The sequence below is a fragment of the Rhincodon typus genome, chromosome 27, assembly GCF_021869965.1.
Source record: "Rhincodon typus isolate 14 chromosome 27, sRhiTyp1.1, whole genome shotgun sequence".
Taxonomy (NCBI): Eukaryota; Metazoa; Chordata; class Chondrichthyes; order Orectolobiformes; family Rhincodontidae; genus Rhincodon; species Rhincodon typus.
This window is the reverse complement of record NC_063358.1, coordinates 16,595,700-16,607,878: the sequence shown is the minus strand read 5'-3', so window position 1 is coordinate 16,607,878 and position 12,179 is coordinate 16,595,700. Positions and strand designations below refer to the sequence as shown.

General features: G+C 41.4%; 1 protein-coding gene across 12 annotated transcripts in view; it reads right to left on the bottom strand.

The window, feature by feature from the left end:
* The window catches only part of LOC109934891 (platelet-activating factor acetylhydrolase 2, cytoplasmic), a 31,377-nt gene extending 21,840 nt beyond the window's left edge, over positions 1-9,537 (bottom strand). For 2 of the 12 annotated variants that reach the window (XM_048613098.1, XM_048613110.1), the window contains exons 1-5: positions 9,418-9,537; positions 8,732-9,217; positions 8,576-8,628; positions 7,174-7,295; positions 1,468-1,618 (exon numbers count right to left, since the gene is read on the bottom strand). In XM_048613098.1, the coding sequence (XP_048469055.1) occupies positions 1,468-1,618; positions 7,174-7,263 (241 nt within the window). In that variant the 5' untranslated portion in view covers positions 7,264-7,295; positions 8,576-8,628; positions 8,732-9,217; positions 9,418-9,537. Of the gene's footprint in view, positions 1-1,467; positions 1,619-7,173; positions 7,296-8,575; positions 8,652-8,731; positions 9,218-9,417 lie in introns of all 12 variants that reach the window. The other 10 variants (XM_048613101.1, XM_048613104.1, XM_048613103.1 and 7 more) reach the window with 10 other exon arrangements.
* Between the last annotated feature and the right edge of the window lie 2,642 nt (positions 9,538-12,179).

The window sequence follows — 12,179 nt, the reverse complement described above, 5'->3', positions numbered from 1 at the left end:
ATTTCCCACGTTGTGCCTTGTGTCTCTTTCGCTCCACATCTTGCTGTCCAGTGAGAGAGCCGTTTTACCTCAGCATCTGTGCTCCTTAAGTATGACTTGAATTAATCCTATGAGATTAACTACCTCAGCTCAGCTGATCTACTACTGAAATTATCACCCAAACCGAATTACCCATTATCTCGACTATTACAATTCTGTCTCACTTTGCCCACTCTGCATAAGCTTGCGATTTGTCACAACTCTGCTGCCTAAACCTTGACTTACGCCAGATTCCATTCAGCCATCACTTACAAATGTACATTGGTTCCTGCCCTGGGAACACCTCAACTTTAAAAAAGCTCATCTCCTGTGGTTTCACCCTGTGTCTCTCGGAAACCTTGTCTGCCCTGACAACTCCTCCACACTGCATTACTGCTGGTTTTTGTACATCCAATTTTCAACTCTTCACTATTCATGATCATGTCTTCACCTGAATGGCCCTAAGCTCACGAATACGATTCCTGAACCTCTCAGCCTTTCTCCCTCCTCCTTTATAAGAATATCCTTAAAACCCATAGCTTTCACTGAGATTTTGATTATCCATTATAATGGTTCAGTGTGAAACTTGATTTGATAATATGTCTCTGAAATAACTTGGTATGTTCCCCTATACAAAAGGGCATTGTACAAAAGCTCATGGCCCAGGAGGCCAAGAAACAAAAATCCAACCTATTTTATAGCCAATGAAGTACTTTTGTAACGAAGTCAGTGCTGTTTGCGTAGGAAATCTGACAGCCAATTTGCTTACAGCAATGAATTAATTACCAGAAAACCTGTTTTATTGACATTTGTTGAGGGACAAATATTGACCAGTATACTAAAGAGAACACTCCTGATCTGCTTTGGACTGTGACAGTGGATCTTTCACATGCACCTGAGAACTGAAGGAGCCTGAGTTTAAGGTCTCATCCAGAAGATAGCAACTCTGACAGTACAGCCTATCTCAGTACTAGCACCACACGCATCAGCCTGCATTTTGTTCTTAACTTTTAACTATGGGACTCAAACCTTCTGATAAAAGGCCAAGAATGTTAAGGTGAGAACAACTGTCCACATCCTAAATATTGCTGGCTCAGCACATCAGGGGTACTTTTGATTCCACACCAACTTCAAGATTTGGCCATTAGACCCAATCAAGGCCAATGATGACCGGTGCATGTGAGACTCCATTTAGACCAATGACCAAGATTACTGCAAGAATTCCTTACCAAATACAGTTGTTCTGGTTCTGATGGCTGCATTGCTGGCTCTCTCACCAGATTGCTCAAAGAACACTTTGCATATATCCACTGACACCCATTTTCAATACACACCCAACCCTGATATGCCCTTGCCCTCTGTGGACACGTCCTCCAGTTTGGAAACTTCTGCTCAATTATTTCGGTTGCATAGATTAGCACCTCAGCCATTATGTTGGGTTACACTCACCGAATGCCATGTTGAGCAGGGGGGCACACCACCTCTTATCTCTGTTCAGATAATCTGCGAGGCCTCTGCAGTACTCATAGTGGGGAATCCATAGTGGGTGCTTCACTTCTCCATAGGCCTCACAGGGATAATATAAACGAAAGAAACTGCCCTGAAACAAATTGAAGTTTGTTTTTAAGGATACAAAACGAGCAAGCAACAGAAAGAAATCCTTGCATTTCCAGACCTAAGAATTTCCCAAAATACTTTGCAATCAAATTAAGTACTTTGATGTGCAATACAGGAATTATGGTGATCAATGTGTACACAGTAAACACCCACAAACAGCCAAATGATAACAACTGGATGATCTGTTTCACATAACATTGGTTGAGAGATAAATATCGTCCAGGAGACTGGGGAGAACTCAATTTTTCGTTACCAAAATTGTGTCACTGAACTTCAAATGCTTTTAGTTGAGAACAGGCACAGTGCCTCAGTTTAATATTAGTCCAAATCAGGCCTTGAAATAGCTAAAGAATAACTTCCAGCTCTGAGTTTTACATCAGTTCTTGAGTTTGTTTGCTTTCTTTGAAAAAAGTATTCTGTTTGCACATTTTATGACAAATCTGAATACCAATCATATTTTAAGTTCACACTTGAACCGAGGCCTTTGAGTCTAGTCTATCACTGCGTCTCAAGACTCTATCTAGATCCTGAGTTTTAGACACAATTAGGGTGCTTCTCCAGTTAATGTTCCGCATTATGTATTGTTACTATTTCAAGAGCATTAAATCTGTGTGCATTTGATTTCTTCCAACTGTGACAAAACAACCAATTCTTTACAATGCAGCACAAGTCCCAGCAGAAACTAATACAGGTCAAAGCCAACCACCTTCAAGTTTTTTTTCCCCCACAAGTGTTCTGAGGAAGCCTTCAGTCATTAGATAATGATTTTCTTAGCAAGTTATATCAAGGACATGAAATGGGTGTCAGGAGTTGAAAGCTAACAGTATGGGAGAAGCAGCTCTTTTTGCAAGATTGGTCTTTTGCAATTCTTCACACTTCATTACACAACTTAACAACAGACAAATTCAATGTCAACATCGATTTTAGGTGCTAAATATTGGCGTAAAGTACACAATGAATTACCACACAGGGTAAACACAGAAAAAACCTCCTTCTAAATGATATTAAACATTCCCAGGCTAGGTGCAGATGTTACGTTACACTTTTTGAGCAGTTTGTTGTATATTTTTTACAGCACTTATGATACGTCTTCTCATTTCCTTAACCAAGGAATCTTCCTATAACTGGATTACAGAACCCTCAACCACGTACAACCCTGTCTGTGCTCAACATTTCCCTCCTCCATCAGCATTCCACAGGGTCCTTTAACTTTGTGACACCCTGGTGCATTTCTCAATCATTCTTAACTCATATTTCCTCACCATCCAAAACCACAAAAGCACATTCCAAGTGAAACAGCAATTTACATGTACTTCTTACAATTTCGCTTCCTGTGTTGTTTGCTCACAATGAGGTCTTCTTTACATTGGGGCAAAAAAAAATACAGATTGCGTGACTGCTTTGTGGAATACACCTGTCTAGTCCACAAGATTAACCCTGAGCTTCCAGTTGTTTGCTATTTTAATTTACAATCTTACTCTCTCTATTCTCTTCTGATCCTACTGCACTGTTACAATGAAGCTCAATGCAATCTTGAGGAACAGCATCTCCTCTGCCGATTAGACACTATTACTTTCTGGACTCAACATGTCTGTGTGTTATGTGTAAATTAGAGTCAATGCAGGGTTCAATAATTTCAGATAATAGACTCTGTCGCTCACTCTGATTCTGATTTCTTTTGCAAGATGTGAATCTGAATCTTGTTTTTCACGTTAATCTGCTTTTGGACAGAGCTGTTTACAACTCTACCATTCACAATCACTGTACATAAATTCTTTATTTTGTTATCATAGCTATAATGACTCTCTCTGCCTTTTCTACATGACATCCTTGACATTTAATTTCTCACACTTTCTAATTTGTTCCAGACCTTTCCTTTTCTCCTAACTCCTGCACCCCATTTCAATGGCACATATCTCACTGCATTTCTTCCTTCAACTCTGACCAGTCATTGAACTCAAAACATTAAATCCATTTCTCTCCATAGATACTGCCAAAACTGCTGAATTTCCAGCATTCTCTGTCTTTATAATAGAGTAAAGCTGCTTGTCAGTCAAGTACCCACAGGACAAGTACAACACAAGTTAGACACAAAGCAAAGCTGCCTTTACACTGTCTGAAACAATGCTAAACATATATAGCATAGATCAGATACAGAGCAAACCCCTCTGCATTGCCCCTGTCAAACACTCATAGATAAGACACAGATACTGGAAGGAGCACAGTTTGAGTCCAAGTCAAGGATTGTATGGTACGAGTGGGGAAAGAAGGTCTAGATATGGTCTATCGAGACAGCAAATTTTTGCTGAGTCAGTGCTACCCACAGGTATTGCATGACAGTGTAGTCTGAATCTGCTGACAGTCCCAAAAACCACTCCATCTTATTAGTGCATGTCACATGGATATTTGTAACAAACGATAGGTTTCACTTCCCTCATTAAACTTCTGCTCCAGCTCGAAGATGCTGACCTTGAACTGCTTCCCAGTGCGACTATCACTTGGTCACTCTTCATGTGAGAATCTAAGCAGTGACCAATAGATTACTTCACTCTTAAGCGTTTTATTCACTCCTCCTCACATCCTTTCTAGCGGGGGTTGACTGGATAGTGATCAGAATCTTTGGCTCTGGGAATTCCTAACTCAGGGAACTGAGATCGATTTTATGTTCCTGTAGAATCACAGAATTTCATAGCACAGAGAAAGAGCTCAGTTCATTGAGTGTGTTCCTTTGCTCAAGAAGAACTGCTAACTTTGTCCGCTTTTTCTTTACAATTGCCGTTTCTATTCATCAGGGAGAATAACTGTGATTTTTGATGTGATACGATAACGACAGAATAAATCTAGTTATCTTCATACCTTTATTTATATAAAACCAAATAGCGTTATCAATAATTCATCCCATTTTTGACCATTTTGCATGTTTACTGACCCATGGAGCTTTCTACCCTTCTCAACTTTTCAGGTTCTCTCAGGTCATGTGTGTTTCTTATCCTTCTTTCTTTCTCAGTAAATGTACTAGGCCCATTTTCTCCCTGTTAGAGTGCAGCCGAAATAAGACAGAAAGGAGTAGAAGCCAGGGCTTGTTCAGCTCACACTTTGGTATCACAATGGGCAACACATTCAGCAGCGAAACTCTGCAACTTAATTGACATATGACACACAGACTTGTTGAGTAGCACAAAATAAGCAGCTCAAGTGAACTAAATGACCAACGTAACAAGCTGACAAACCTCAAGAGGAAACAGTTCACAATCCCACAACTCAATTTTATGCCTTGCTACACAGAACAACTCTTGCACAGTTTAGTTTTGTAATTTCAGAAAAATATATCACACAATCATCGCTAATCACCAAGGTATGCAGGTGACTCACATCAAACACATTTCTAATACTTCAAAAACTTACTACATACAGGGGAGCATTTTGGTGGTTTAGGAACAGTCACATTTTCAAAGATGGGCAGCAGAAAATAGCCTTTTAAATTATGCTTACTGCAGATTCCTTCATGTGGTGCTTTATGTAAATCCACGTTCCAAGTCACATTATAAGAACCAAGAAAAGAAAATAAGAACTAAGGACAGGAAAGTACTATTCAGCCCAATTAATGTTCCCTTGTTACCCTAAATCTCTCATTGAAGCACATCCCTTTCTAATCACAACTTTCCCAAAGTCAACTCTTTTTTGATAACTTGCATTTATTCTGTGTCTTTGATGTTGTAAATATGCCCATAACAGTTTGCAGGGGCAATTATCTAGAAAATTTCACACCATCCCACATTGAGCAAGTTTTTGATCACTTGCTAAAGAAGTAGGTTATAATGAGCATCTTAAAAGGAAGAGAGAACTAGATGTTTGGAGAGCTTTGTGGAAGAAGCGAGAATTTATAGCGTAAGCAGTTGAAGCTCATGAGATCGAGGATGTAAACAGGGCGAGAATTGGAAGAACAGCAAAAGCAATGTCATGGACCTGATCCCCAGAATATGGTGGGGCTACGGGGATAGGATGGGTCTAGTGGAATGCTCTTTGGAGACTCGATGGGCTGAACGGCGTCTTTCTGCACTGCAGCAATTCTATGAATACTGACTTTAATCATAAAACAGCCAAAGACAGACTTTGGCACGTGCATTTCACAACCAGAGACAACAGATGACAAACATTGAAAAAGAAGTGATGAGAGCCACCAAAATATAAATAGTACAAGACACGCAATTAAACAGCTGTTGATGTAAATGTTAAGAACTTGCTTATTATTTGAAACAGCTTCTGCAAAAAGAAAGGTAATCAGGTGCAATCTACCCACCTTACTTTCCATTATCGCATCAGACTATATAGCAATGAAATCCACGAACAAACAGCACTCCACAGTTTTACAGTTGAGGAGAGAGTTAAGCAGGTCAGTCATGACCTCACTGCGTGTTGAAAAATGTTTGAAGAACCAAATATGTTCAGTGGAGCTAATTGCATCTATTTGTTCCTATGTTATTTCTGTGAGGGCTGAGGTTAAATAGAGCATCGAGTTTATTCTGTTGAAGGCCTGATTTCACAATATGTTATGTGATCTACCTGTGGACCACACACAATCCTTACCTTTCCAGGTACATCAACAGTTTTGACAAATTACTTCATTGGAAAGGTTGTTTGGTCTTCAGTTTTCATGATTATAGAGCAGGAAACAGTACTTAATTAGTGGTTACACCACCCAGAGAAGACCACTTCTGTTTTTTAAAAAAAATCTCTTTAAAAAGATACAAACAAGTGAGTGCACTAGATGTGATATTTGGAACACTACACGCCATTCATATGATGCTGAGTTAGCTGGTCAGCAATGGTGAGGCTGAAATTGGAAAGAGATGGGAAACCAAGCCAGTACCCACGTCTCACATACCTGCTGGAAAATACACTAGGACTGAGCGGAGCCCTTCTCACTTTCAAACAGCAATCTGTCAGTAGAGACCAGATGGATGCAGGGCCTATTATTTGCTTGTGGATTTGCACTTGAAGAACAAAATACCCTGACATCCTATAGCCCCATTAGGAACTAATCTCAAGTGTGCATCAGAACCATTCCACTTCAAGATGTCTGCAGTATGTCAGAATTCTGTTGCACGAGTCACAGTGTAGAACTCCCACTAGGCATCTGCCCTCCTAATACAGGAACAGTAAGTGATTTCACACTATGTAACAAATCCAACATCCGTGGAGTCACCACAGACTAGGAACTAATTGGATCAGCCACATAAATGGCATGGATACTGGAGCAGGTAAGATTGTGGATATTCTAAAGCAGGTGACTCTCCAAAACCATTCTACCATGTATTAAGCACAAAGTCAAGAGAGTGTGATGGACAATCTCTGCTTGTCTAAATGGGTACAGCTGTGACAACATTCAAGATGTTTGATATCACCCAGGACAAAGCAGCCTGCTCAATTTGCACATCATCTCGTGACTCATGCATCACTACCTCTACCACAGACAAGATATACTGCAGTAACTCTGTTTATTAACCTTGATTCCCTACTGAAACATTTCCACCTTACCTGTCTTCTGTTATCAGTCAGGATGTCTGTGCAGCCAACTGTATGGGGTCCTTTTGCAGGAGGCAGTCCCAGGGATTGCACCCCACCCATATTTTTTCAAATTGTAGTGTCAAATCCACTTCCTATAATGCACAAGACAACAAAAGTAATGTTTACTGTTTTGTCTTGTTGCCCAAGTATTGTAAATAACAATGACAGAGCAACTGAATCATTCCAGACTCCGAAGCTGAACTTTATCCCATTGTGTGAATCCTGCAACATGTAGTTACATCCTTGTCCACCCACAAAAGGTTTTGCAAGTCTGTGTGAACCCAATGAACTGAAGGATCAGGCAAGCAGTTTCAATCAACTCTAATGCACTTCTGAAACACAGTGATAGAAATATCTGCATTCTTTTTCAGCCTCCAAACTTGGTTCATTACTTCCTTCCTAGATAAATCCTCGCTTTTTTTCATTAATTTAAAATCAAGATCATTGCTCCTCAAACGTTTCCTCTAATTACTCCACAAGCTCTTTTTTTAAATTCCTTCACAGGATGAGAGCATTGCCAGCTAGGCCAGCATTTATTGCCTATCCCCAATTGGCCAGAGGTCATTCAGAGTCAACCACATTGCTGTGGGTCTGGAGTCACATGTAGGCCAGACCAGTAAGGATGGCAGTTTCCTTCCTTAAAAGACAAAAACAAACCAGATGGGCTTTTCTGACAATTGACAATGATTTCATGGACATCATGAAATTCCTAATTTCACATTTTTATTGAATTTAAATTCCACCATATGCTGTGGCAGGATTTGAACCTGGGTCCCCAGAACATTACCTAGGTCTCTGGATTAATAAACCAGTGATAATATTACTAGGTCATTGCCTCCCTTCTTCTTATCTGTTGGCAGTACCGTTTCTAATGTGAAGAGTCTACATAGCAAAGACTGATAGAAAATTTGACTGTGGAGTGGAGGAAATCAAACCTGAGCTGAATTTCCCCTCAAACATCCATACTCTCACACCCCATTCAAAACGGATTATTGGACAGGAGTAAGAGCAAGAACTATAACTTTTCCTCTCCCTAACCCACTGATTCTGAAGCAAAATGTAGCAGCTCCACTGAGAATCAGACAACATTAAGCTGGGCTCAAACCTGGAGTTTGTCAACTGGGGTTCAAAAGCTCACTGGATAAAGCCAATATCTGAGCAAGCAAGTTAGAATTTGAACATTATAGAAAGCATAGCCTCAGATCCATCTCCCATCAGGTGCCCAGAAATCTCCAGAGCACATCATGATGTTTCCAAGTTCCTTTGTTTCTCTATAAAACGATAAACACATTGTTTATATAAACATCAGCTGGGTTGCTGACCTGCCACTAAATTGGCACAGATAAGATTTTCAGCAAGTGTTTTCACTCACGTTCAATACTCTAACCACAACGCCCACGAAACAGCAGCATCCTGGGACCCGTCCTGACAATTAAAATAATACGTTTCTATCAAAGAGAAAAGTATATGAGTGCTTAAAAACAAAATTAATAATATAGGACTGAGTGGGCACCAGCCAGCTCCTCACCTTTTTACAATAGCTGAAGGGTACCATTCGCGCCCAACGCAGAGACGCCGTCAAAATAAATAACAGCTGTGCCTCAGAATCGAAAGCTATAAAAAAAAGTCTAGTACTTGGAACTTAGTTGAGCGGAGGATAAAGCGACAAACAAGGCTGACCAGTTTCTATGTTATATCTCTCTATATCTCTGTTCGGACTGCACTGAATGTAAAGCATATTAGTATAGAACACAGTTGGTGCTTGGATACATAGATCTATTGCACAATTCGTGCCTAATTGAGCCACATAGATAAGATGCATTTAAATTGTATACTCTTGCTGCAAGCCTTTCGTCCATTCTTCCAAGTCTGAACACTGAGCATTCCCTTATCCCTCTCCCCTTTACTTACTTAGCCACCTACCCTCCCTTCCTCCCCGGTGGTCTTAATTTAGTCTGTTTGCACACAACGAAGGAAAGCTTGATCAAATATAGTCTTGATGAAGTCACTGTTCCTTTAAAAGCAGAGTAGACAAAAAAGAACACTATTGTTACTTGCGTGCAACTCATTTAAATCGCATTCAGCTAAAGTTCCCCCCAAAAGGGGAAACTGAAAGTTTCGCTTGACTCCTTAAAACTTCAGCCAACATTTTCCTTGATTAATTAAAGCTATTACAAGGAAATGCTTCCCTGCTCCGTTGCTGGGGATAATTACCTTGCTCTGCTTGTATCCCAATCTGTGCCGCGGACCTGTCACTGGAAACTTAGTACTTCCTTGCCCCGAGCTAGGGCTGCCTGGAGCACGCCGGGAACTGCAGTTTCACCATCACTGCCTTGCTCGGGCCACCGTGGCCAAGGGACTACAACTCCCACACCGCACCGCGGCCCGTTCCTGCCACGCCCACACACCCGGAATAGGGCATAGGAGGGCAGCAGCGCCCTCGGCCGGCATCTCACCGAATCACCGAAAGACGCCATTCGGCCCATCATACCTGCAACGGCTCACCAAACGAACGTCATTACATAGTGCTAATCACCGATGTTTCCCCCCATATTCGTGCATATCGTTCCTAGCCCAAAAATCATCCAATCATCCAAAACCGCGGATGCTGGAAATCAGAAACAAAAACCAGAATTTGCTTGAAATACTCAGCAGGTCTGGCAGCATCTATGGGGATAAAGCAGAGTTAATATTTCGGGTCCAGGACTCTTCTTCAGAATCATCCAATGCTATCTTGAATGACTTTACAAAATAATAGAATTGTTATGGCACAAAAAGAGGCCATTTAGCCTCTTTTCTGGGTTTAGTCTCTTTTAGTGGGTAATTATCCCCATTTCTGAAGAAGGGTCCAGGCCCGAAACGTCAGCTTTCCTGCTCCTCTGATGCTGCTTGGCCTGTTGTGTTCATCCAGCTCTACACCTTGTTATCCCATTTAGTCTGTATTGTGCCTGCACCAAGATTTTCAAATGAATATCATTACCTCATGCCAAGCCCCCGCCACAGACTTTGATTTTGAATGAATGATCCGACAGGAACTGCCCCATTCCCTCATGTGGTAGCTTTTTATTGCAATTTACAGTCTACTTATTTTGATTTACAGAATAGAAATAGAACAGAAGTTTATTGTCAAATGTACTTTTAATGAAAAATATAGTGACAAGTTTTATAAGTCACCCCAACACAAAATCTACATCAATGACAGAAGTCATGCATAATAATAAAAAAAGTAAAAGTAAGACAAAGTTCATTACAGTTCAGTTAATGGCTCCTGGGCTCAGGGAAAACCGACTAAAGAGCAGCTAAATACCATGAAGGTGCACCCGGGATGAGACGGCCATTCCCGGACCACCACATTGGGCCACTGGAATACTGGGACTGACGTCCCCAGGGAAGAAGACTGCCATGCCGGGCCAAGATCACCACTCCTAGACGAGACCACTTGGTGGGCCACTGGAATACCCAGGAGCTGAAGCTGAGAATGACCTCCTCACAGGGACAAGACTGCCATGCCAGAACAAGACCGCCTCACCAGGAACCAGCCACACGGTGCTGAGACTGCCGCTTCTGCTCCTTCAGGTGCCTGGGCCTAGCCACGGACCTGGACCCTCGGCCTAGCCTGTGATTCCAGGCCGGGTGAGTCAGCCCGGGACCAGCTCCTTGCTCACTGGGAGACCTCAGGGTGGGATGGATCATCCTGTGTTCAGATCATAAGGGATGTTTCAGAGGTGAGTTACATAACACATTGCAGAACAGAAACAGGACATTCAGCACAACTGAGCAATGTTTACATATTACAATAGCTTCCTGTCATTCCAATTGGTATAACCTTAATTCTTTAAACTGATTTGTAGTTATTGTAATCAACCTGTTCAGCTATGACTATGACAGGGCAGGTGGATCTGGAACTCTGACCCAAAAATATCATTACACCACAAGAGCCCAATCAAAGCCAAGTCATTGACAGATGAGAGTTCGAAAACATAACCACTAGAGCAGAATGCACCACTTAAAATGGTAGTGGAGCATATGGAGCAGGAAGATCCCAGGTTGGATGCTTTCATTAGCTCTTGTCCAACAGTAGAGACTCCACATGACAGTGAGGAATAGACCTCAGGATAGGCGGTGACCAGCCTTGACTCCCACAGATGATTACTATCAACTGATACTAGTTGTGAGGATATGATTGGTGGATAGGATTGGGAGTTGGACGCAATCACTCCCTGTGTTCAATTGGTCTGTTGACTCTTATTGTTTAGACTTATGCAGGGCTATTTGGAGGAGGTGATGGATAGAAGGTGATGAGACAAATACCAGCCACAACGCTGGACAGTAAAATTGTTTATGTAATAGAGAGAAGATGAGGAAGTAACCCAGATAGTCCTTGGCACCTTCCAGAAATTTTCATGTTCAATACACCAATTTATTAAGAGAAACAAAGAAAATAAAAAGGTTGCATTCATTTAGCACTTCTCATGATTTCAGGATGCTCTAATATGCTTTGCAGTCACTGAAATATTTTTGAAGTGTAGTAACTGATGTATTGTGATTGGAAATCCAGAACAGGAGTGCACATTCTTACAATTAAAGCCAGGCCATTTAGGAGTGAAGTCAGTACAATGCAGAGCTGGAGCAACACAGCAGATCAGACCTGATGAAGGATGTAAACCCGAAATGTTGACTTTCTTGTTCCTCTGATGCTGCCTGACCTATTGTGTTCCTCTAGCTCCATACTGCATTGACTTTGACACCAGCATCTGCAGTTCTTGCTATATCCATTTCGGAGTGAAATTGGGAGGGATCTTATTAAACTATATTTTCAGAAGAGGAGGGAAGAAAATGAGAAAAACTAAGATAAAAATTTGCAAGACAACAAGGTGCAGGGCTGGATGAACACAGCAGGCCAAGCAGCATCATAGGAGCAGAGAGGCTGACGTTTCGGGCCTAGACCCTTCATCAGAAAAGGGGGGAGGGGAAGG